This window comes from Balaenoptera musculus, chromosome 21 (assembly GCF_009873245.2).
Source record: "Balaenoptera musculus isolate JJ_BM4_2016_0621 chromosome 21, mBalMus1.pri.v3, whole genome shotgun sequence".
Taxonomy (NCBI): Eukaryota; Metazoa; Chordata; class Mammalia; order Artiodactyla; family Balaenopteridae; genus Balaenoptera; species Balaenoptera musculus.
This window is the reverse complement of record NC_045805.1, coordinates 32,052,561-32,080,166: the sequence shown is the minus strand read 5'-3', so window position 1 is coordinate 32,080,166 and position 27,606 is coordinate 32,052,561. Positions and strand designations below refer to the sequence as shown.

Here is a 27,606-nt window from a genome sequence, read left to right as displayed (position 1 = left end):
TTTTAGAACATTTTGATTGCCTTAAGTTCCTTCCTGCCTATGTGCAGTTTTTCTCTGCTTCCATCCCCAGCCCTTGGCAACTGATGATCTGTTTTGTGTTTCTATAATTTTGCATTTTCTAGACATTTCATAAAAATGAAATATGTGCTATGTAGTACTTTGCATTGAGCTTCTTTCACTTAAAATTATCTATCCATTTTGCAACATTTATCAATATTTCATAATTTTTAAATTTCTTAATAGATGTGGATAACACATTTTGTTTATCCATTTACCAGTTAAATTCAAGATTGTTTTCAGATATTGACTATTTTGAGTCATTCTGCTATGAATATTTATGTATGGACATATAGTTTTCTTTCTCTTGGGTAGATTCTTAGAAGTGAAATTACTGTGTCATATGGTAGGTTTATGCTTATCATAGTAATAAACTGCCAAACTATTTTGCATAGTGACTTATTAGTTTACATTTCCCATCAGCAATATATGATGATTCAGTTTTTCCACATACTTGTCAACACCTGATGTTGCCTGTTTTGATTAAATTTATTCTAACGGGTGTGTACTGATATCTCATTGTAGCTTATATTTGCATTTCTCTAATGAAAAATGCTGTAGAGCATCTTTCATGACCTACTAGCTATCTAAATACCTTTTTGGTGAAATGTGTATTAAATTATTTGCCCATTTTAATTTTTTAACCTATTATTATTTTTAACATATTTATTGGGCTATAATTAGTATATAATATTATATTAGTTTCAGGTGTACTATGCAGTGATTCAGTATTTTTTTACCAGCGTTTTCAGATTACCACAATAAGTCTGGTTACCATCTGTCACCCTACAAAGTTGGTATACAATTATAATTATTTTTTAAAATTTATTCATCCTGGTATATATATGTATGTATTTATTTACTGAAGTATAGTTGTTTTACAATATTGTATTAGTTTCAGATGTACAGCATAGTGATTCAGTATTTTTACAGATTGTCCTCCATTATAGGTTATTACAAGATAATGGCTATAATTTCCTATGCTATACAGTATATCCTGTTGCTTATCTATTTTATACATAGGAGTTTGTATCTGTTAATCCCATATCCCTAATTTGTCCCTACCTGTTTCCCTCTCCCCTAGGTAACCACAAGTTTGTTTTCTATATCTGTGAGTCTATTTCTGTTTTGCATATACATTCGTTTGTATTTTTTAGATTCCACATATAAGTGATATCATAAGTATTTGTCTCTCTCTGACTTATTTCATAAGCATAATATTCTCTAGTTTCATCCTTATGGCTGCAAATGGCAGAATTTCATTCTTTTTTATGGCTGAGTTATATTCCATTGTATATATATATACTACATCTTCTTAATCCAGTCATTTGTTGATGGGCACTTGGGTTGCTTCCACGTCTTGGCTATTGTAAATGGTGCTGCTATGAACGTTGGGGTGCATGTATCCTTTCAAATTAGTGTTTTGTTTTTCCCAGATATATACCTGAAGTGGAACTGCTGGATCATACAGTAGTTCTATTTTTAGTTTTTTGAGGAACCTCCAACTGTGTTCCAGAGTGTCTGCACCAATTTACATTCCCACCAACAGTATACAAGTATTCCCTTTTCTCCACATCCTTGCCAACATTTGTTATTTGCAGACTTTTTGATGATAGCCATTCTGACAAGAGTGAGGTGATATCTCATTTTTGTTTGTTACAGTATTATTGACTATATTCCCTATGTGTACCTTACATCTCCTGATTGATTGATTGACTGATTTTTAAATTGCAGTATAGTTGATTTATCATGTATTAGTTTCAGGTGTACAAGGTAGTGATTCAATATTTTTATAGATTATACTCCATTTAAAGTTATTACAAAATAATGGCCACATATCCCTGTGTTGTACAATATAACCTTGTTGCTTACTTATTTTATGCATAGTAATTTGTACTTTTTAATTCCATACCCTTATCCTGCCCCTCCCCACTTCCTTCTCCCCACTGGTAACCACTAATTTGTTTTCTATATCTGTGAGTCTGTTTCTGTTTGTATACATGGTACAGTCACCATGGAATACAGTTGGAGATTCCTCAGAAAAACTGAAAATAGAACTACCATATAATTAAGCAATTCCACTTCTGTATACATATCCAAAAAAAACCCTGAAAACACTAATTCGAAAAGTTACATGCATCCCAATATTCTTAGCAGCATTATTTACAATAGCCAAGATATGGAAGCAACCTAAGTGTCCATCAACAGATGAAGGGATAAAAATACATACACACACATACATATACACACAATGGAATATTATTCAACCATAAAAAAGAATGAAGTTCTGACATTTGCAACAAAGCAGATGGACTTAGAGGGTATTATGCTTAGAGAAATAAGTCAGTAAGGTAAAGACAAATTCTCTGTGTTATCACTTATATGTGGAATATAAAAAATAAAACGAATGTCTGTAACATTGAGTGTATAACAATGATATCTCATTGTGGTTTTGGGTTGCACTTTTCTGATGATTAGTGATGTTGAACATTTTTTCATGTGCCTATTGGCCATCTGCAGGCCATTTTTGGAAAATGTCTGTTCAGGTCTTCTGCCTGTTTTTTGATTGGGTTGTTTGGGTTTTTTTGCTATTGAGTTGTATGAGCTGTTTATATATGTTGGATATTAATCCCTTATCACATGTATCATTTGCAAATATTTTCTCCCATTTACTAGTTGTTTTTTCATTTTGTTGATGGTTTCCATTGCTGTGCAAAAGCTTTTAAGTTTAATTAGGGTCCATTTGTTTATTTTTGCTTTTGTTTCTTTTGCCTTAGGAGACAGATTTGAAAAATATTGCTATAATTTATGTCAAAGAGTGTTCTGCCTATGTTCTCTTCTAAAAGTTTTATGGTTTCCGGTCTTACATTGAGGTCTTTAATCCATTTTGAGTTTACTTTTCTATATGGTGTAAGGAAATATTCTAATTTCATTCTTTTACATGTAGCTGTCCAGTTTTCCCAACACCACTTATTGAAGAGACTGTCTTTTCTCCATTGTTTCTTGCCCCCTTTGTTGTAATTAACTGTAAGTTCATGGGTTTATTTCTGGGCTGCTCTCACGCATTGATCTATGTGTCTGTTTTTGTGCCAGTACCATGCTGTTTTGATTAATGTAGCTTTGCAGTACAGCTTGAAGTCAGGGAGCATGATACTTTCCGCTCTGTTCATCTTTCTCAAGATTGCTTTGGCTATTCAGTGTCTTTTGTGGTTCCATATAAATTTTAGGATTATTTGTTCTAGTTCTGTGAAAAATGTCATGGGTATTTTGATAGGGATTGCATTAAATCTCTGGATTAGTTTGAGTAGTATGGATATTTTAACAATATTAATTCTTCTAATCCAAGAACACAGGATAACTTTCCATTTCTTCGTATCGTCTTCAGTTTCCTTCAACAATCTTTTATAATTTTCAGAGTATTTTCACCTCCTTGGTTACATTTATTCTTAGGTATTTTATTCTTTGTGATGCAATTTTAAACACAATTGTTTTCTTGCTTTCTCTTTATGATAGTTTATTATTAATGTGTAGAAAAGCAATAGATTTCTGTATGTTAATTTTGTGTCCTGCAACTTTACTGAATTCATTTATTAGTTCTAATAGTTTTTTGGTGGAGACTTAAAGGTTTTCTTTATATAGTATCATATCATCTGCAAATAGTGACAGTTTTACTTCTTCCCTTCCAATCTGGATGCCTTTTATTTCTTTGTCTTGTCTGACTGTTGTGGCTGGGACTTCCAATACTATGTTGAATAGGAGTGGTGAGAGTGGGCATTCTTGTCCAGTTCCTGATTTTAGAGGAAAGGCTTTCTGCTTTTCACCATTGAGTAGATGTAAGATGTGGGTTTGTCATAAATGGCCTTTATTATGTTGAGATATGTTCTCTCTATGTCAACTTTGCTGAGAGTTTTTATCATGAGTAGATGTTGAATTTTGTCAGATGAATTTTATGCATTAATTGAGGTGAATATGTGATTTTTATGCTTCCTTTTGTTAATGTGGTGTATCAGATGGATTGATTTTCAAATATTGAACCATCCTTGCATTCCTGGACTAAATCTTACTTGATCATGGTGTTTGATCCTTTCTGTATATTGTGTTTGGTTTGTTTGTATTTTGTTGAGGATTTTTGCATCTATATTCATCAGCGGTATTGGGGTGTAATTTTCTTTTTTGTAGTGTCTTTGGTTTTGGTATCAGGGTGATGATGCTCTTGTAGAATTAATTCGTGAGTGTTCCATCCTTTTCAATTTTTTGGAATAGTTTGAGAAGGATAGGTATTAACTCTTCTCTGTATGTTTGGTAGAATTCCCCTGTGAAGCCATCTGGTCCTGGAGTTTCGCTTGGTGAAAGTTTTTTAAAATTACAAATCCAATTTCACCAATAGTGATCTGTCTGTTCACATTGTCTATTTCTTCCTGACTCAGTCTCGGAAACTTGTATGTTTCTAGAAATTTGTCCATTTCTTCTAGGTTGTTGAGTTTGTTGACATATAACTGTAGTATTCTCTCTCTCTTATGATTTTTTGTATCTCTGTGATATTGGTTGTTATTTCACCTCTTTCATGCCTGATTTTGTTTATTTGGGTCTCCTCTTGTTTTCTTGATGAGCCTGGCTAAAAGTTCATCAATTTTTTATCTTTACAAACACCAGCTCTTGGTTCCTTGATCCTTTCATTTTTTTAAAATCTCTATTTATTCCCTCTATGATCTTTATTATTTCATTCCTTCTGCTAACTTTGGTCTTTATTTGTCCTTCTTTTTCTAATTCCTTTAGATGGTAGGTTAGGTTGTTTGTTTTTCATATTTTTTGAGGTCAGCCTGTATTTCTATAAACTTCCTTTTTAGAACTGCTTTTGCCACATCCCATAGATTTTGGAAAGTTGTGTTTTTACTTTCATTTGTATTGAGGTATTTTCTGATTTCTCTTTGATTTTTTTCATTGACCCATTGGGTTTTTAGTAGCATATTTAGTCTCCATGCGTTTGTGCTTTTCTCATTTTTCTTCCTGTAATTGATTTCTAATTTCATAACGTTGTGGTCAGAAAAAATGCTTGATACAATTTTTATCCTTAAATTGTTGAAATTTGTCTTATGGCCTAGTGTGTGATCTGTCCTGGAGAACATTCCATCTGTGCTTGAAAAGAATGTGTATTCTGATGATTTTGGATAGAATGTCCTGTAGATATCTATTAAGTCCAACTGGTTATTATGCCATTTAAGGCCACTGTTCCCTTATTTTTTCTGTCTGGATGATCTGTTCATTGATGTAAGTGAGGTGTTAAAGTCCCCTACTATTATTATATTGTTGTTAATTTCTCCCTTTATGTCTGTTAATGTTTGCTTTGTATATTTATATAAATATAAAATAATAAAATATATAAAATTTATGTAAAAAACATGCACCCAATACAGGTATTAGGTGCATATATGTTAATCAGTGTAATATCCTCTTCTTGTATTGATCCCTTTGTCATTATATAATGCCCTTCTTTGTCTTTTGTTTTAGACTTTGTTTTAAAGTCTATTTTGTCTGATACGAGAATTGCTACCCCCCACTTTCTTGTTGTCACTATGTGCATGAAATATCTATTTCCATCCCTTCACTTTCAGTCTGTGTGTGTCTTTAGCTCTGAAGCAGTTCTCTTGTAAGCAGCATATAGATGGGTCTTGTTTTTTTAATATAGTTAGCCACCTTATGTCTTTTGGTTGGACCATTTAATCCATTGACATTTAAAGTAATTATTGGTAGATATGTACTTATTGCCCTTTTGTTACTTGTTTTCTGATTGTTTTTGTAGTTGTTCTCTGTATTTCTTCTTTTTTTTGTTTCTTCCCTTGTGGTTTGATGATTTTCTTTAGTGTTATGTTTGTGTTCCTTTTGCTGTAGTTTTTGTGTATCTATTGTAGGTTTTTGATTTGTTGTGACCATGGGGTTCATATATGTTGACCTATAACTCTATCTACTTTTTTTAAACAGGTAGTCCTTTAAGTTCAAACATATTCTTTTTTTTTTTTTAATTAATTAATTAATTAATTTATTTATTTTTGGCTGTGTTGGGTCTTCATTTCTGTGCGAGGGCTTTCTCTAGTTGCGGCGAGCGGGGGCCACTCTTCATCGCGGTGCGTGGGCCTCTCACTGTCGCGGCCTCTCTTGTTGCGGACCACAGGCTCCAGACGTGCAGGCTCAGTAGTTGTGGCTCACGGGCCCAGTTGCTCCGCGGCATGTGGGATCTTCCCAGACCAGGGCTCGAACCCGTGTCCCCTGCATTGGCAGGCAGATTCTCAACCACTGCGCCACCAGGGAAGCCCTCAAACACATTCTTAAAGAGCTACATTTTTTACTCCCCTCCCCCACATTTTTTATTATTGTTGTCATATTTTACATCTTCATGTTTATCCATTACTGATTATTGTAGTTATGTTTGATTTTACAGTTTTTTGTCTTTCAGTCTTCATGCTGGTTTATTTAAGTTGTTGATCCTCAGCCTTTACTGTATATTTGCCTTTACTAGTGGGATTTTTCCTTTCCTGTAGATTCTTACTTCTTATTACAGCCTTTCTTTTTCACTTAGAGAAGACCCTTTAACATTTCTCTTATGGTATGTTTAATATTGATGAGCTCTTTTAATTTTTGCTAGTCTAAGAAGTTCTTTATCTCTCCTCCAATTCTAAATGATAATTTTGCTCCGTAGAGTATCCTAGTTTGCAGGTTTTCCTTTTCAGGACTTTGAATATATCATGCCACTCCCTTTTGGCCCACAAGGTTTCCACAGAATAATCAGCTGATAGCCTTATGGGAGTTCCCTTGTGTATGATTCTACCTTTCTCTCTCTTTTTTTTTTATTAGTTATGTATTTTATACATATTAGTGTGTATATATCAATCCCAATCTCCCAATTATCTTTCTCTTGCTGCCTTTCAAATTCTCCTTTTATCTTAACCTTTTGCCATTTTAATTATCATATATGTCTTGATGTAGTCTCTTTGGGTTCATCTTGTTTGGGGTCCTCTGTGCTTCCTGCACCCGAATTTCTGTTTCTTTTTCAGGTTTGGGAACTTTTCAGCTATAATTTTCAACCTCCAGTCCCTGGCCAGAATCCCTTTATAATTTCAGTTTGGGTCGTTTGTTCCCTGGCTCTTGAGATACTACTGCAAGAGTTAGTAACCTTCTCTGGAGAATTGCCTTTCAGTTATTGAGCTGCCTGGGAGTTACTCGACCCCGTCCCCCAGGGTAACCCTTCAGCCAATGCCTAATTGTTACGTGGGTCTAAAAGCCCAGCTCCATTGTCTGAGGTGGGAAAGACTCTGAGGCACAATTTTTTTTTTTATTGGAGTATAATTGCTTTACAATGGTGTGTTAGTTTCCGCTTTATAACAGAGTGAATCAGTTATACATATACATATATTCCCATATCTCTTCCCTCTTGCATGAGGCACAATATTTACTCTAGAGTTCCCCCAAAGTATCAGGCTAAGGCTAGAATTTACCTGAACTGATATCTTCTTTAGCTTTATCTTCCTCCCTATTTTGCTTCTCTTACTTCCTTGCAGGTTCCTCCAGAGAGTGCTCCCTAAATAAAGCACTGACAAAAGTATCCTCATTTCAGACCCTGCTTCTAGGAAACCTGACACTAATTGACTAGTCCGTAGTTTTTATTAAACAGAAAGACAAATTCTCAATGTAGGTCACTGTAAATTCAGATAAATCTACTTCTTCTGAGGCCCCAATGCTTAAAGGTCTACAGGGTTTCCAGACCTTTACTAAAATATGTTTTGTGAAGATGAGTGATATTTTTTTTCCTGGAATCCTATGATTTTTTATTGAAAATTAATTTTTATTGGAGTATAGTTGATTTAAAATGTGTTATTTTCTGCTGTACAGCAAAGTGAATCAGTTATACATATATTCTCTCTTTTTTAGATTCTTTTCCCATATAGGTCATTACAGAGTATTGAGTAATGTTCCCTGTGCTATACAGTAGGTTCTTATTAGTTATCTATTTTATATATAGTAGTTTGTATATGTCAATCCCAAGCTCCCAATTTATCCCCCTCTTCCTCCTTGGTAACCATAAGTTTGTCTTCTATATTTGTGACTCTCTGTTTTGTAAATAAGTTCATTTGTACCATTTTTTTAGATTCCACATATAAGCAATATCATATGGTATTTGTCTTTCTCTGTCTGATTTACTTCACTCAGAATGACAATCTCTGGGTCCATCCATGTCATTGCAAATGGCATTATTTCGTTCTTTTTTATGGCTGAGTAATATTCCATTGTATATATGTACCACATCTTTATCCATTCATCCATTGATGGATATTTAGGTTGCTTCCATGTCCTGGCTATTGTAAATAGGGCTGCAATGAACATTGGGGTGCGTGTATCTTTTTGAATTATGGTTTTCTCTGGATATATGCCCAGGACTGGGATTGCTGGGTCATATGGTAGCTCTATTTTTAGTTTTTTAAGGAACCTCCATACTGTTCTCCATAGTGGCTGTACCAATTTACATTCCCACCAACAGTGTAGGAGGCTTCCCTTTTCTCCGTACCCTCTCCAGCATTTATTGTTTGTAGATTTTTTGATGGTGGCCATTCTGACTGGTGTGAGGTGATACCTCATTGTAGTTTTGATTTACATTTCTCTAATAATTAGTGTTGTTGAGCATCTTTTCATGTGCCTCTTTGCCATCTGTATATATTCTTTGGAGAAAGGTCTATTTAGATCTTCCATCCATTTTTTTGATTGGGTCGTTTGTTGTTTTGATATAAAGCTGCATGAGCTGTTCGTATATTTTGGCAATTAATCCCTTGTCAGTTGCTTTGTTTGCAAATATTTTCTCCCATTCTGTGGACTGTCTTTTTGTTTCATTTATGGTTTCCTTTGCTGTGCAAAAGCTCTTAAGTTTAATTAGGTCCCATTTAGTTTTTTTTGTTTTTATTTTCATTACTGTAGGAGGTGGATCAAAAAGATATTGCTGCGATTTATGTCAAAGAGTGTTCTGCCTCTCTTTTCCTCTAAGAGTTATATAGTGTCCGGTCTTACATTTAGGTCTTTAATCCATTTTGATTTTATTTTTGTGTATGGTGTTAGAGAATGTCCTAATTTCATTCTTTTACATGTAGCTGTCCAGTTTTCCCAACACCACTTATTGAAGAGACTATCTTTTCTCCATTGTCCACTTTGTCATAGATTAGGTGACTCCAGGTGTGTGGGTTTATCTCTGGACTTTCTATCCTGTTCCATTGAAGATGAGTGATTTTGGAACCATATGAGTGAGTGAACAGGAAAAGTGTTTTCTGAAAGTGTTGAAATTATTGTAACACTTTACAAATAAAAGTTCCAGAAGGGATTGAATTTCTTAATCATTGAAAGCCTGTTATTAAAAATTAAAACACATATTTGCTGGTATTATTCAATAAGTTCTCTTATGGCCTCCATTGATCAACCCCTCTACATTCTTTAAAGATCTAGCTAATTTTCTGTACATAGTCTGCAGAGAGAATGTGTGTTATGCTACCTCTCACGGTATAGTTAGAGGGAGTATATCTGGTATACTAACATCTTAATAATTATTATGTTTTCATTTTGAGAAAAATATTCATCCAAGAACTACTTTGGGGGGCTTGTGCATCATGTCCACTTTAGAAAGAGATAAAAATTCTCCAGCATCTCTGTTCAGTTATTGCATTCAGATCTCTAAGGGGAATTTTTTTTCACTCATGTAAATTTTACAGCTAGGACATGTTGCTGCTTCAGTATCAGTATCCTATGTTTGGTATTTCTGCCGTATATCTGACATATACCTGTTTTGCTTCTTTCTTCAATTTATTTCTGGTTTTACTTAAAAAAAACTTAAAAAATTTTGGAATGATTTTAGATTTATGAAGAATTTGCAAAGATGCTACCTTGAATTCCCATATATGTTCACTCAGTTTCCCCTAAAGTTAACATCTTATATAACCATGTTGATACATTTATCAAAAATAAGAAATTAATATTGATACCTTACTATTAACAAATTATAGGATTTATTTGCATTTCACCAGTTTTTCCACTAATGTTCTTTTCCTGTTCCAGGATCTAATTCAGGATACTACATTGCTGTTAGTTTTTATGTCTCCCCAGTCTCCTTTGCTCTGTTTTTCTGTTTCATGACCTTGTCATTTTTAAAGAATATTGGTCAGATATTTTGTAGAACGTCCCTCAATTTGGATTTCTCTGATGTTTTATCATGATTAGACTGAGGTTATGAGTTTTAGGGAAGATTACCGTAGAGGTAAAGTGCTCTTCTCATCACATCATAGCAGCAGGTACATGGTATCCACTTGCCTTAATAACACCAGTGTTGTTAACCTTCCTGTTTCATTTTTGATCATTTACTAGAACTTTTAACAACTTGCCTTATTATTTTTTGATTTGTATTGTCTCCTGGTTGCTTCTTATTTTCACAGATCCGTAAAGGCTTATCTTTTTTTGTGTTGTGGTATTTGTGTCTTCTTGGTTTTTATATGCTTTAACTAAGTTTTCTTTTTAATGATGTTCTAACTCTGGCTTTTCACATGTTCTCTTTTGCAAGATAAAATCTCATCACTTAGGTTCACTGACCAACTGATATTGCAACTCATTGCCATCCATGTTTTAACTTGAGAATAATTGGGATGGAGTAAAAAAACTATACCAAATTTTGTTCAAGGGTCTTCTGTTTAAAAATATGGGAAGCAGGCCATACATTTCAGGAAAATGGTTAAAATAAATAATTTTTGTGCCTAATGGATTAAGTTAAGCTTCACTGATGTAGAGTACCTTATTATCCCAATGATGCTACCTGAGTAGGCATTACAGCATGGCACATCGCCTCTTCTTTTAGAAGAGTTTAAAATTCAGTCACATATAGATTTCTAGTGCTATACAACTCCTTAGATTGGGCTTGTTTTTGTGGATATAGTAAGAATGGATAATATAATAAATAAATATTATAATTTTTTATATATTATTGCAGATTTTAAATCACACATAGTCTGAGACATTTTAAGCATTATACAGAGGGATTAGTCAATGTAAAATTGTTGTTTCCCTTCTTCTATTACATTTATCTTCACTCTCAGTTGTTCTGGATTCTCTAGGATCAGGTATCCTATATTATTCCAATAGATGAGAAACCATATACCGTGCACCTTAAGCAAAGGTAATTTTTTATTCTTTACTTTTAGATTTAAATTGATTTATATGAATTTATTTACTTATAATAAAAATAGAGTATTAAAAATAATGTACTTGTTATTAAAAATTTTAGTTGTCTCAGATGAACAGATGCTCTCCTGTGAATTAATTTTTTGGTCTTAATGCCTCATAGTATTTTGTGAATAGGGGGGTTAGGAACAGGAAAAATAGGGACTTGTCTCCTGAAGATTAATCTATATGATCTTAAGTTGGCAGAACCAGCAGGACCTATATAATCAGGGCAGGATGTGATAAGAAAGAAGTAAGTCTGTAACTGTATCATTTAGGGTTTGATCAGGGAGGCAGGCTCACCACCAGGAAAATGAAATAAGGGATTTAATATAGAAATTAGACCATACAGTGTTCTGGAAACTGGTGAATAATTTATGGAAAATAGTACCAGCTACATACCATGCCTAAGAGAATTGTGAACATACTTTAAATAACTTTCTGTAGGGTTTAATTCTCTCTTGGAAACCCAGTTGAGAAAGGCTGGCTTGGAAGCAATTTGTAACTTTCAAGAAGTAGATTTCAGTTAAATTTTGGGTGTAGAACTAGACTACATGGTATTAAGGAGAGGTGAATTGTGAGAAACTGAAAGTATTAAGTGAAAATGACTTTTTCAGAAATGTTTGGCAGAGAAAAAAAGAAAGAAGAATATGAATGCTTTTTAAGGAAAAAAAACAAAGTATTTTGGCTGAGAGGAAGTTTCTTAAAGAGAGAAGTATAAACAAGTGATTGGTTGTGTTGTTAGATGCCAAAGAATGGCATTGAGTAAAAGAAGTGTTAACCTACTCCTTTAGACAGAAGGGAAGAATAGTAAATGACAACTCAAAGAACTTTCCAAGTGCATAAGAGGGAAAGAGAGAACTCATATTGTATTTGAGTATCTTATTGAAACTATAAGCAATAGTAAGAAGTAGATGGACTGGAGCTTGGGAGATGGATAGAGCATGTATATACTCCGTTTTTGGAAATTACCTGTATAATAATTAGGACACCATGACTATAGGAAGTCATAGGAAGCTATTGCAAGAAACTTATATGGGAAATAATGAGAAGTATAATTATGACCATGTAGGATTTCTTTTTTTTTTTTTTAAGACATAACTGAGGTGGCAGAAAAAAGATTAGATAATAGATTGGACATAGTGGTAGCACAGATTTGGTGGGGCAGTGAAGGAGAGGAGCACGTCTGCGTCAGGGGATATCCAGGAGAAATGTCCAGTGGCAGTTTGATTGATTGATTGATTGATTGAAGTATAGTTGTCTTACAATATCATATTATTTTCAGGTGTACAATATAGTGATTCTATATTTTTATACATTACAAGCCATATAATTACATTAAATTGACTGTATTCCCTGTGTTGTACATTGCATCCCTATGACTTACTTATTTTATAACTGATAGTTCATACCTCTTAATCCCCATCACTTATATATTAAAGGCCATTTATGACAAACCCACAGCTAACATCATACTCAATGATGAAAAGCTGAAAGCTTTTCCTCTAAGACCAGGAATAAGACAAGTATGCCCCCTCTCACCACTTTTATTCAACACAGTATTGGAAGTCCTAACCATAGCAATTAAAAAGAAATAATATGCATCCACATTGGAAGGGGAGAACTAAAATGGTCACTATTTACAGATGGCAGGATAACATAGAAAACCCTACAGACTCCACCAAAAAGCTATTAGAACTAATAAATGAACTCAATAAAGCTTCAGGATACAAAATTAATATACAGAAATCTGTTGCATTTCTATACACTAATAATGAAATATCAGAAAAAGAAATCAAGAAAACAAGCCCGTTTACAATTGCATCAAAAAGAAAAAATACCTGGGAATAAATTTAATGAAGGGAGTTGGAAGACCTGTACTCTGAAAGCTGTAAGACATTGATAAAGAAATTGAAGAGAACACAAATAAATGTAAAGATATACCATGCTTATGCACTGGAAGAATTAATATTGTTAAAATGTCCATACCACTAACCAAGGCAATCTACAGATTCAGTCCAATCCCTATCAAAATACTCATGCATTTTTCACAGAAGTAGAACAAATAATCCTAAAATTTGTATGGAACCACAGAAGACCCCAAATAGCCAGTTATATTTAGTTTAGGTCATGCGAGAGAGGTGTGGGTTTCAGAGCCATCTTTTTTATATGGGTATAAATGAGGCACCAGAAATGAACAACATACAGAGGTGGGGGTGAATATTAATGATGAGAAGGAAAAACAACCAGAATTGAAGGCCATGGAAGCATTTAAGTGAAGAAGTAAGGATCCAGATGAAGGGACTTATAAAAGTAGACAAAAAGATATGAGGGAAACCAGAGGTAAATTGTATGATTGAAGTTGAAGTGTAGATGTTTTAAAGAAGGGGAGTGTGGTCAACAGTGTGTTAGAGTAGTTTTACTTGACTCAAACTGCTTTTTGGATTTAACAACAAGCGGGTCATTAGTAATCTCTACGGCATCTGTTTTAATGGAGGATTCCCAGCAGAAGCTAGACTGGTTGCTCTAGTTACATTACATTGGATTGAGGAGTGAGCACCAGGTGAGAAAGCATAAGTAAAATAGCATAGTAAGGACAGGGAATGATACCAGAGAAGGTTGAACTTAGACTTGTAGTTTCAACACCTATGTTCTGGTTAGTATGACTTTTACAGAATACCCTTCCACTTCATTATAGTAATATATATTTATGATAGTAAAATTGAGAAAGAATGAAAGAATAGGGAATTCCCTGGTGACACAGTGGTTAAGAAACCGCTTGCCAGTGCAGGGGACATGGGTTCGAGCCCTGGTCTGGGAAGATCCCACATGCTATGGAGCAACTAAGCCCGTGCACCACAACTACTGAGCCTGTGCTCTAGAGCCCGCGAGCCACAGCTGCTGAGCCTGTGTGCCACAACTACTGAAGCCCACACACTTAGAGCCCGTGCTCTGCAACAAGAGAAGCCACGGCAATGAGAAGTTCACACGCCGCAATGAAGAGTAGCCCCCACTCGCCACAACTAGAGGAAGCCCACGCGCAGCAACGAAGACCCAACGGAGCCAAAAAAAATAAATAAATGAATAAAAATTTAAAAAGAACAAATGAAAGAATAGAAAACTCTCATAATCCTACACCCATTTCATATCTTTGTAAATTTTAAAATGCTTTTCTCTCGTCTTGTAGTCTCTTCTTATTTTTAAAAGGAGTATAAGATAGGAAACTTATTTTGAGTAAATGTTTATTGCTTTGAATAAAGATTACATACAGGTCAAAGGAAGATACTACCTTTGTCAGGGATTGGCAAACTTTTTCTTTAAAGGCCCAGATAGTAAATATTTTAGGCTCTGAGGATGATAATATGTTTGTCAAAATGACTCAACTCTGCTGTTGTAGCGTGAAAGCTGCCATAAACCATATATAAGTGAATGGGTATGGCTGTGTTCAAATAAAATTTTATTTACAAACGCAGAAGGTAGGTCAGATTTGGGTTGAGGGATTTAAGTTTGCTGACTACTGCTTTACATGTTTCAAAAAGAATAACTTAAAATTCTCTCATTCTTTTTTTATATTCAGATTTTTTTTAGCAGATCATTTCATGGTTTATTTGTATAATCAAGGATCTGTGAATTCTCATTCTTCAAATATTCAGGTAAGATTTAAATTTTGTATTTCAAAGATTTTTAAAACCCTTTTTACATTGAATACTTGGCTAATACAGAAGACTCTATTCACAGGGGATGTATTTAAGTGATCCACTTATGCCTCATTTCACCCATTATTAGGATTTCTTGAAGTCTTGGTAAATTAAAGACAAACTAGATTGACTTACCTTCTACTCTGCCTAGAACATAGGCACAATTTAATTAATTAATTAGTTTATATTTTGTTGAATAAATGAATATACATTAAATAATAATAAAAACAGGTACAAATATTATTGAATCTGAAATCATAGATTGAAATCCTTTCCTTTTATTTTAGTCCCTATCTCATCCATCAATGAATCATATTGACTCCACCTTTCAAATTATGTACTAAGAATCCACCCTCTTCCTCTGTCTCTATCTGCTGATACCACTGTAAACAAGTAAACTTCATATCTAGTTTGGATTATTGCTATAACTTCTGGAATAATCTCCCTGCTTCCACACCTTGCTCACCTCCTCAGTTAGTTCCCAAAATGGCAACCAGATCAATCCTATTAAAACCTGGTCAGATCATGTCACTTCTCTCTTCAGTAGCCTCCATGGGATGATTTATCATTCACAGAGTGAAAACCAAAGTCATTTTAGTATCCTACAGGCTTTACACAGTCTGGTTCTCTTTACTTCTATGACCTCATTTCCAGTTATTCTCTACCTTGCTTATTCTGTTCCAGTCGCGTTGGTTTCCTTGCTATTCTTCAAACATACCAGACATGTTCTCCTTTCAAGAAATTTTCACTTTCTGTTTCTTCTGATCCAGATGTTTGCTCTTTCCCCAAGATACAATGTTTTTCTCCCTCATTTCCTTCAGGTCTTTGCTCAAAACCATCCTATTAGTCCTTGACTAACCCCTATTTTAAATGGCACTCTTAGCCTTATTACTCTCTTACCTTACCTGTTTTGTTTTTCTCCATAGTGGTTATCAATATATGATGTACCATATATTTTATCTATTTATTTTCTGTTTTTTCAGTGCAATATAATCTTCATTTCGCCAGAGGTTTTGGTCTGTTTTATTCAACGATGCATCCCTAGTGCCTAGAAAAATGCCTGGCACATAGCATATAATAAAAATTTGTTGAATTATTGAAATATGTTACTTCACTTCTATTGGAAAGGACCATTATTCTCCTTTTATTGCTCCTTCTTTCTCCCCATAGTTCTAACATAAAGGCATGTGTTAATAAGAAAACATACATAGATTTATACCAAAATTTATAGCACTATCTTGGAAATTATATAATTTTCCTTTTTTGTCTGTAATAATGTTTTCTATGTCTCTATGTTAATTGTACTGTGGTCAGAGACTGAACTTGGTGTGATTTCAGTCCTTTACAATTTGTTTTTGTGTTTCATGGCCCAGAATATGGTTTCATTTTGGTAAATGTTACATGTTCTTTAAAAAGAAAGTGTATTCAATGGAATATTACTCAGCTATAAAAAAGAATGAAATAATGCCATTTTCAGCAACATAGATGGACCTAGAGATTATCATGTTAAGTGAAGTAAGACAGAGAAAGACTAATATCACATGATATCACTTATATGTGGAATCTAAAATAATTATATAAATGAACTTATTTATAGAATGGAAATAGACTCACAGACATAGTAAACAAACTTATGGTTACCAGAAAGGATAGTGGCGGGTGGAGGGGGAGATAAATTAGGAGTTAGGGATTAACATATACACATGACTATGTATAAAATAGATAAACGACAGGGACCTACTGTACAGCACAGTATATTCAGTGTCTTGTGATAACCTATAATGGAAAAGAATCTGAAAAAGGATACACATATAGGTGTATGTGTGTATGTATAACTGAATCACTTTGATGTACACCTGAAGCTAACACATTGTAAATTAACTACACTTCAATTAAAAAATGGTTAAAAAAAAGAACTCTGTGCAAAAAAAAGTATATTATATATAGTTTTTAAGTAGGGTTTTACCTATGTTAGGTTAACATTCTGTTCAAATCTTCTATAGATTCTGAATGCTAGATTTATCAGTTACTGACAGAAATGTATATGCTTAAAAATCTTTTAGTATGATTGTGCATTTAGTTTTATTATTATTTCAGTTTTGGCTTTTTATAGTTTGACGCTATGTTATTAAATGAATACAAACTTGGAATATTTATATCTTCCTGGTGAATTGAAATGCATGTATCATTATGAAATGTCCCTCTTTATCTCTAATAATGCTTCTTGCCTTAAAGTCTACATTTCCTGTATTAGTATTGCTTCAGAATCATCCTTTTGGTTTGTGTTGGTGGGTGTGGTATATCTTTTTCTAGCTCTTCAATCTTTTTGTGCCCTTAAATTTTAGATGTTTCTTTTTAGCAGAATATCAGAATTTAAAGGAAATCCATACTCACAATCTTTGTTTCTTAATTGATGACCTAAATTTATATATTGGAAAATAATTTTACCTAAAATATGGGATAAAAGTTTGGAAGCAGGGTGTGAAATAATAATCCCAAGTATTGATCTGAAAAGAGTAGTTAATATAGTGAAAGTGGCAAATATGGGGAGACTTTTCTTCTGAATGTCACTTTATTCATACTGATATAAACTGTATATAGCCTGTGAAAAATATTCAGAAAGTTCTATTAAGTATAAAAAGTTAAGAAATCATTAGAAAGTTTTGTTAACTCCTAGATAACCACTTTATATTTTCCCCCCTAGACTCAATGCTACTACCAAGGATATATTGAAGGATATCTGAATTCTGTTGTCACACTTAGCACCTGCTCTGGACTGAGGTTATGTATTTTTTTGTCGTTGATATGCAAACACCATGGTTATGATATTTGTCTGCAGAGAATTTGTTAGTTTATACTAAGTGTGGAAATGGTAAAGGATTCCTATGTGGAGATTATTCAATGAATAATAATAAATAATAATAATAATAATAATAATAATAATAATAATAATAATAATAATAATCTCTTCCTCTGAATATGTTTCTTCTCTGATTTCTCTTTACTTTCCCCACTGACCAGAGACATGTCTAACTTCCTCGAAGGTTTAGATTTTCTGGTGTCCTTGCTCTGTATCTTGTTTCTTCTTTAGTACAGAAATGACAGTTGACTGTGTTTGACTATAGCAAGTTGGAAGAGCTAAGTTACGGGTTGCTTATTTTTTCAGCAAATAGAGTATTTTTGATACCTACCATGTACCAGCTACTGGCCTGGTGTTTGGAGATGTAAAAATAAATAAACAAAGCATGTTCTTTCACAAAGGGAAATCATCTTCAGAGAGAGGAAGCACTTCTATATAAACAAATAAGTATTATTATAGTACTCATTTTTCTAGTAATATCACTATCTTAATCTCTCTAAGAACTGTAGGGTTTCCATTCTAGTGCTTGGAGAGTTTTCCATTCTGTCAGGATATTCTTCACCTTCATTTTATAGTGTAGGATCCTTGTTTCCACAAACGAATTTTACTCAGTGCTTTTTACATGGAATTCTGAAATTTGGTTTTTAGAGAGTAGTCACTTGAACTGTTACCTGTATTCAAGGAAGAATACTTATAAAAGTTGTTTACTCTTTAAAATTTAGCTTTTAATTTCTTATTCAGACTAGGTACATAAACAAAATTCATAAATGCCTTCTTCTAATTACTGCTGAATTTTATTTTTATGAATAAAATTACTGATTATGTATCCTTTTTTTATGCAAGCAATGTAATCATTGCAGTGCAAAACAGAAAGAAATTTATACAGATTTCTATTTGCTGTTGCTTTCATTAAATTACTGACTTGGGGAACAGGGGAATGACTTGATCACAGTAATACTGTATACTTTCATACCTAGCAACTGATTACATAATTTGTGCTGCGTTTATAACTATAAAGAAAATTAAATGGAAAGTTAGTTTTTTGGATTGGGGAAGACCTTTTTTTGTCTCTTCAGAGTCATCTCCAAAACATAAAGAGTTTGGGTCAAAATACTGAGCTCAAAAACATTCTGTATCTTTCTTCTCCCACTCCTCCTCCCCCTCCTCCCCCTCCTTCTCCCCCTCCTTCTCCCCCTCTTTCCTTCCTCCTCCTCCTCCTCCTTTTTTTAGGAATTCTGTCAGAGTTTTATAATATAGAATTTATTAAAAACACTTGAATTTTTATCCTTAATTTTACAGAGGAATATTGCAGTTTGAAAATGTTTCTTATGGAATTGAGCCTATGGAATCTGCAGTTGAATTTAAGCATCTTCTTTATAAATTAGGAAATGAAAACAATGAATTTGCAGTTGTTACTGAAAATAACCAAGACACAGAACAAAACCCAATGGACTATAATATTTTTATAAGTGAAAAAGTGAGTTATGTATGCTTTATTACTCTTTCAAGGCACTTATTGCTTTTATTTATTTATTTATTTATTTATTTATTTTCTTTTTTAACATCTTTATTGGAGTATAATTGCTTTACAATGGTGTGTTAGTTTCTGCTTTAAAACAAAGTGGATCAGCTATACATATACATATATCCCCATATATATCTCCTCCCTCTTGCGTCTCCTTCCCACACTCCATATCCCACCCCTCTAGGTGGTCACAGAGCACCGAGCTGATCTCCCTGTGCTATGCGGCTGCTTCCCACTAGCTATCTATTTTACATTTGGCAGTGTATATATGTCCATGCCACTCTCTCACTTTGTCCCAGCTTACCCTTTCCCCTCCCCATGTCCTCAAGTCCATTCTCTATGTCTGCGTCTTTATTCCTGTCCTGCCCTTAGGTTCTTCAGAACCTTTTTTTTTTTAGATTCCATATATATGTGTTAGCATACGGTATTTGTTTTTCTCTTTCTGACTTACTTCACTCTGTATGACAGACTCTAAGTCTATCCACCTCACTACAAATAACTCAAATTCATTTCTGTTTATGGCTGAGTAATATTCCATTGTATATATGTGCCACATCTTCTTTAACCAGTCATCTGTTGATGGACAGTTAGGTTGCCTCCACGTCCTGGCTATTGTAAATAGAGCTGCAATGAACATTGTCGTACATGACTCTTTTTGAATGATAGTTTTCTCAGGGTATGTGCCCAGTAGTGGGATTGCTGGGTTGTATGGTAGTTCTATTTTTAGTTTTTTAAGGAACCTCCATACTGTTCTCCATAGTGCCTGTATCAATTTACACTCCCACCAACAGTGCAAGAGGGTTCCCTTTTCTCCACACCCTCTCCAGCATTTATTGTTTGTAGATTTTTTGATGATGGCCATTCTGACTGGTGTGAGGTGATATGCCTCACTGTAGTTTTGATTTGCGTTTCTCTAATGATTAGTGATGTTGAGCATCCTTTCATGTGTTTTTTTGGCAATCTGTATATCTTCTTTGGAGAAATGTCTGTTTAGGTCTTCTGCCCATTTTTGAGTGGGTTGTTTGTTCTTTTGATATTGAGCTGCATGAGCAGCTGGTAAATTTTGGAGATTAATCCTTTGTCAGTTGCTTCATTTGCAAATATTTTCTCCCATTCTGAGGGTTGTCTTTTCATCTTGTTTATGGTTTCCTTTGCTGTGCAAAAGCTTTTAAGTTTCATTAGGTCCCATTTGTTTATTTTTGTTTTTATTTCCATTCCTCTAGGAGGTGTGTCAAAAATGATCTTGCTGTGATTTATGTCATAGAGTGTTCTGCCTATGTTTTCCTCTAAGAGTTTTATAGTGTCTGGCCTTGCATTTAGGTCTTTAATCCATTTTGAGTTTATTTTTGTGTATGGTGTTAGGGAGTGTTCTAATGTCATTCTTTAACCTGTAGCTGTCCATTTTTCCCAGCACCACTTATTGAAGGGGCTGTCTTTTCTCCATTATATATTCTTGCCTCCTTTATCAAAAATAAGGTGACCATATATGCGTGAGTTTATCTCTGGGCTTTCTGTCCTGTTTCATTGATCTGTATTTCTGTTTTTATGCCAGTACTGTACTGTCTTGATTACTATAGCTTTGTAGTATAGTCTAAAGTCAGGGAGCATGATTCCTCCAGCTCCGTTTTTCTTTCTCAAGATTGCTTTGGCTATTCAGGGTCTTTTGTGTTTCCATACAAACTGTGAAATTTTTAGTTCTAGTTCTGTGGAAAATGCCATTGGTGGTTTGATAGGGATTGCATTGAATCTGTAGATTGCTTTGGGTAGTAGAGTCATTTTCACAATGTTGATTCTTCCAATCCAAGAACATGGTATATCTCTCCATCTGTTTGTATCATCTTTAATTTCTTTCATCAGTGTCTTATAGTTTTCTGCATACAGGTCTTTTGTCTCCTAAGGTAGGTTTATTCCTAGGTATTTTATTCTTTTTGTTGCAATGCTAAATGGCGATGTTTTCTTAATTTCTCTTTCAGATTTTTCATCACCAGTGTGTAGGAATGCAAGAGAATTCTGTGCATTAATTTTGTATCCTGCTACATTACCAAATTCATTGATCAGCTCTAGTAGTTTTCTGATAGCATCTTTAGGATTCTCTATGTATAGTATCATGTCATCTGCAAACAGTGACAGATTTACTTCTTCTTTTTCAATTTGGATTCCTTTTATTTCGTTTTCTTCTCTGATTGCTCTGGCTAAAACTTCCAAAACTGTGTTGAATAAGAGTGGTGAGAGTGGGCAACCTTGTCTTGTTCCTGATCTTAGAGGAAATGGTTTCAGTTTTTCACCATTGAGAACGATGTTGGCTCTGGGTTTGTCATATATGGCCTTTATCATGTTGAGGTAAGTTCCCTGTATGCCTACTTTCTGGAGGGTTTTTATCATAAATGGGTGTTGAATTTTATTGAAAGCTTTTTCTGCATCTATTGAGATGATCATATGGTTTGACTCCTTCAATTTGTTAATATGGTTTATCATATTGATTGATTTGCGTATATTGAAGTATCCTTGCAATCCTGGGATAAATCCCACTTGATCATGGTGTAGGATCCTTTTAATGTTCTGTTGGATCCTGTTTGCTAGTGGTTTGTTGAGGATTTTTGCATCTATGTTCATCAGTGATATTGGCCTGTAGTTTTCTTTCTTTGTGACATCTTTGTCTGGGTTTGGTATCACGGTGATGGTGGCCTCGTAGAATGAGTTGGGGAGTGTTCCTCCCTCTGCTATATTTTGGAGGAGTTTGAGAAGGATAGGTGTTAGCTCTTGTCTAAATGTTTGATAGAATTCGCCTGTGAAGCTGTCTAGTCCTGGGCTTTTGTTTGTTGGAAGATTTTTAATCACAGTGTCAATTTCAGTGCTTGTGATTGTTCTGTTTATATTTTCTATTTCTTCCTGGTTCAGTCTCGGAAGGTTGTGCTTTTTAAATATTTGTCCATTTCTTCCAGGTTGTCCATTTTATTGGCATATAGTTGCTTGTAGTAATCTCTCATGATCCTTTGTATTTCTGCAGTGTTAGTTGTTACTTCTCCTTTTTCATTTCTAGTTCTGTTGATTTGAGTCTTTCCCTTTTTTTCTTGATGAGTCTGGCTAATGGTTTATCAATTTTTTTATCTTCTCAAAGAACCAGCTTTTAGTTTTATTTATCTTTGCTATTGTTTCCTTCATTTCTTTTTAATTTATTTCTGAACTGATCTTTATGATTTCTTTCTTTCTGCTAACTTTGGGTTTTTTTTGTTCTTCTTTCTCTAATTGCTTTAGGTGTAATGTTAAGTTGTTTATTTGAGATGTTTCTTGTTTCTTGAGGTAGGATTGTATTGCTATAAACTTCTATCTTAGAACTGCTTTTGCTGCATTCCATAGGTTTTGGGTCGTCGTGTTTCCATTGTCATTTGGTTCTAGGTATTTTTTGATTTCCTCTTTGATTTCTTCAGTGATCTCTTGGTTATTTAGTAGTGTATTGTTTAGCCTCCATCTGTTTGTATTTTTTACAGATTTTTCCCTGTAATTGATATCTCGTCTTATAGTGTTGTGGTTGGAAAAGATAGTTGATACGATTTCAATTTTCTTAAATTTCCCAAGGCTTGATTTGTCACCCAAGATATGATCTATCCTGGAAAATGTTCCATGAGCACTTGAGAAGAAAGTGTATTCTGTTGTTTTTGGATAGAATGTCCTATAAATATCAATTAAGTCCATCTTGTTTAATGTATCATTTAAAGCTTGTGTTTCCTTATTTATTTTCATTTTGGATGATCTGTCCATTGGTGAAAGTGGGGTGTTAAAGTCCCCTACGATGATTGTGTTACTGTCAATTTCCCCTTTTATGGCTGTTAGCATTTGCCTTATGTATTGAGGTGCTCCTGTGCTTGGTGCATAAATATTTACAATTGTTATATCTTCTTCTTGGATTGATCCCTTGATCATTATGTAGTGTCCTTCTTTGTCTCTTGTAATAGTCTTTATTTTAAAGTCTATTTTGTTTGGTATGAGAATTGCTACTCCAGCTTTCTTTTGATTTCCATTTGCATGGAATATCTTTTTCCATCTCCTCACTTTCTGTCTGTATGTGTCCCTAGGTCTGAAGTGAGTATCTTGTAGACAGCATATGTACAGGTCTTGTTTTTGTATCCATTAAGCCAGTCTATGTCTTTTGGTTGGAGCATTTAATCCATTTACATTTAAGGTAGTTATCGATATGTATGTTTCTATTACCATTTTCTTAATTGCTTTGGGTTTGTTATTGCAGGTCTTTTCCTTCTCTTGTGTTTCCTGCCTAGAGAAGTTCCTTTAGCATTTGTTGTAAAGCTGGTTTGGTGGTGCTGAATTCTCTTAGCTTTTGCTTGTCTGTAAAGGTTTTAATTTGTCCGTCGAATCTGAATGAGATCCTTGCTGAGTAGAGTAATGTTGGTTGTAGGTTTTTCCCTTTCATCACTTTAAATATGTCCTGCCACTCCATTCTGGCTTGCAGCGTTTCTGCTGAAAGATGAGCTGTTAACCTTATGGGTGTTCCCTTGTATGTTATTTGTTGTTTTTCCCTTGCTGCTTTTAATATTTTTTCTTTGTATTTAATTTTTGGTAGTGTGATTAATATGTGTCTTGGCGTGTTTCTCCTTGGATTTATCCTGTATGGGACTCTCTGTGCTTCTTGGACTTGATTGACTATTTCCTTTCCCATGTTAGGGAAGTTTTCCACTATAATCTCTTCAAATATTTTCTCAGACCCTTTCTTTTTCTCTTTTTCTTCTGGGACCCCTACAATTTGAATGTTGGTGTGTTTAATGTTGTCCCAGAGGTCTCTGAGACTGTCCTCAATTCTTTTCATTCTTTTTTCTATATTCTGCTCTGCGGTAATTATTTCCACTATTTTATCTTCCAGGTCACTTATCCGTTCTTCTGCCTCAGTTACTCTGCTATTGATTCCTTCTAGAGAATTTTAAATTTCATTTATTGCATTGTTCAGCATTGTTTGTTTGCTCTTTAGTTCTTCCATGTCCTCGTTAAACGTTTCTTGTATTTTCTGCATTCTATTTCCAAGATTTTGAATCATCTTTCCTATCATTACTCTGAATTCTTTTTCAGGTATACTGCCTATTTCCTCTTCATTTGTTTGGTGTTGTGGGTTTTTACCTTGGTCCTTCATCTGCTGTGTGTTTTTCTGTCTTCTCATTTTGCTTATCTTACTGTGTTTGGGGTCTCCTTTTCTCAGGCTGCAGGTTGTAGTTCCTGTTGTTTTTGGTGTCTGCCCCCAGTGGTTAAGGTTGGTTCAGTGGGTTGTGTATGCTTCCTGGTGGAGGGGACTAGTGCCTGTATTCTGATGGATGAGGCTGGATCTTGTCTTTCTGTTGGGCAGGTCTGTGTCCGGTGGTGTGTTTTGGGGTGTCTGTGACCTTATTATGATTTTAGGCAGCCACTCTGCTAATGGATGGGGTTGTGTTCCTATCTTGCTAGTTGTTTGGCATAGGGGGTCCAGCACTGTAGCTTGCTGGTCATTGAGTGGAGCTGGGTCTTAGCATTGAGATGGAGATCTCTGGGGGAGCTTTCGCTGTTTGATATTACATGGAGCCAGGAGGTCTTTGGTGGACCAATGTCCTGAACTCGGCTCTCCCACCTCAGAGGCACAGGCCTGACACCTGGCTGGAGCACCAAGACCCTGTCAGTCACATGGCTCAGAAGAAAAGGGAGAAAAAAAGAAAGAAAGAAAGAAAAAAATAATAAAATAAAGTTTTTAAAATAAAAAATAGAAAATAATTATTAAAAATAAAAAAATTAAAAAGTAATAAAGAAAGAAAAAAAGAGAAAAAAAAGAAAGAAAGAAAGAAAGAAGAGAGCAAGCAAACCAAAAAACAAATCCACCAAGGATAACAAGCACTAAAAACTATACTTAAAAAAAACAAAAGAAAAGAAAAAAACGGACAGATAGAACCCTAGGACAAATGGTAAAAGCAAAGCTGTACAGACAAAAGCACACAAAGAAGCATACACATACACACTCACAAAAAGAGAGAAAGGAAAAGAAATATATATCATTGCTCCCAAAGTCCACCGCCTCAATTTTGGGATGATTTGTTTTCTATTTAGGTGTTCCACAGTTGCAGGGTACATCAGGTTGATTGTGGAGCTTTAATCCACTGCTTCTGAGGCTGCTGGGAGAGATTTCCCTTTCTCTTCTTTGTTCGCACAGCTCCTGGGGTTCAGCTTTGGATTTGGCCCTGCCTCTGTGTGTAGGTTACCTGAGGGTGTCTGTTCTTTGCTCAGATAGGACGGGGTTAAAGTAGCAGCTGATTAGGGAGCTGTGGCTCACTCAGGTGGGGGGGCGGAGGGAGAGGTACAGAATGCAGCGCGAGCCTGCGGCAGCAGAGGCCAACGTGACATTGCACCAGCCTGAGGTGTGCTGTGTGTTCTCCCAGGGAAGTCGTCCCTAGATCATGGGACCCTGGCAGTGGCGTGCTGCACAGGCTCCCAGGAGGGGAGGTGTGGATAATGACCTGTGCTTGCACACAGGATTTTTGTTGGCTGCCATAGCAGCCTTAGCCTTTCATGCCCGTCTCTGGTGTCTGCGCTGCTAGCCGCGGCTCATGCCCATCTCTGGAACCTGTTTAAATGTTGCTCTGAATCCTCTCTCCTCGCGCACCCCAAAACAATTGTCTCTTGCCTCTTGGACAGGTCCAGACTTTTTCTCGGACTCCCTCCCATCTAGCTGTGGCGCACTAGCCCCATTCAGGCTGTGTTCATGCAGCCAACCCCAGTCCTCTCCCTGGGATGTGAACTCTGAAGCTGGAGCCTCAGCTCCCAGCCCCCGCCCACCCCAGCGGGTGAGAAGAGAAGCCTCTTGGGCTGGTGAGTGCTGGTCGGCACTGATCCTCTGTGCGAGAATCTCTCCGCTTTGCCCTCTGCACCCCTGTTGCTGCGCTCTCCTCTGTGGCTCCGAAGCTTCCCCCCTGCCACCCCTCGTGTCCACCAGTGAAGGGGCTTCCTAGTGTGTGGAAACTTTTCTTCCTTCACAGCACCCTCCCAGTGGTGCAGATCCTGTCCCTATTCTTTTGTCTCTGTTTTTTCTTTTTTCCTTTGCCCTACCCAGGTACGTGGGGAGCTTCTTGCCTTTTGAGATGTCTGAGGTCTGCCAGCATTCAGGAGGTGATCTGGAGGAGTTGTTCCACATGTACATGTATTTCTGATGTATTTGTGGGGAGGAAGGTGATCTCCACGTCTTACTCTTCCACCATCTTGAAGGTCTCCTAATTAACTTTTGACATTTAAATTATAATGTGTTTTGGTGTGGGTCTCTTTGCGTTCTTATTTGAAAGATTCTGGGCTTCCTGGGGCTGAATGTCTGTTTCTGTACACATGTTAGGGAAGTTTTCAGCCATTGTGTTTTCAAAATTTCTGCCCCATTCTCTTCTCCTTCTGGGACTTCTGTACATGCAAATGTTTGTTAGTTTGTTGTTGTTCCATACCCCTTATGCTATCTTTCCTATTTTAAATTCTTTTTTTTCTTTTTGTTTCTCTGATTGCGTGAGTTCGACCACATTGTCTTTGAGTTGACTGATTTTTTTTTCTTCTGCTTCATCTACTCCAACATTGAACCTCTCTAGTGTATTTTTCAGTTGTTATTATATTGTTCAGTTTTCTGACTTCTCTTTGGTACTTTCTTATATTTTTTCTCTCTGTGTTGACCTTCTCCTCACTGTGTCCATTCACTCTTTTCCCCAGTTCAGTGAGCATCTTTTTGACCAATACTTTAAACTCTTCATCAGGTAAATTACATGTCTCCATTTCATTAAGTTTTTTTTATGAGGTTTTATCTTTTTCTTCCAGTTGGAACATATTCCTCTGTTTCTTCATTTTGCTTGACTTTCTGTGTTGGTTTTTGTATGGTAGATGGAACAACCACCTCTCCTAGTCTTGGAGTGTCCTTGTGTAGGAGGTGAAACCCTCCACCCAGCTCTTTGTCATCTCTCAAAGATGACAAAGCTTTGTGCTTATCCAAGTAGCATATTATATTTTTAATAGCTCCCAGTAGTTGAGAATGTGGCAAGACCTGCCAGTGTCCTGAAGGGGAGGTTCTTACCACTTAGATTCTGGCTGTTTGGAAACCACATCCTCAGGCAGCAGCTTTTAAAAGTAGGCAAATATATATAGTTCTGTGGGATTGCAAGTGTATGCCCTGCTCTCCAGGGTATCCAGCAGTGTCCCCTCTATAACAGTCACAAAAACTGGGGCTCCAGATGAGT

General features: G+C 35.4%; 1 protein-coding gene across 1 annotated transcript in view; it reads left to right on the top strand.

The window, feature by feature from the left end:
• Positions 1-27,606, top strand: part of ADAM32 (ADAM metallopeptidase domain 32) — a 176,573-nt gene that overhangs the window by 17,316 nt on the left and 131,651 nt on the right. The window contains exons 3-6 of the mRNA XM_036838636.1: positions 11,190-11,251; positions 14,873-14,948; positions 17,698-17,774; positions 19,153-19,330. Of these exons, the coding sequence (XP_036694531.1) occupies positions 11,190-11,251; positions 14,873-14,948; positions 17,698-17,774; positions 19,153-19,330 (393 nt within the window). The remainder of the gene's footprint in view (positions 1-11,189; positions 11,252-14,872; positions 14,949-17,697; positions 17,775-19,152; positions 19,331-27,606) is intronic.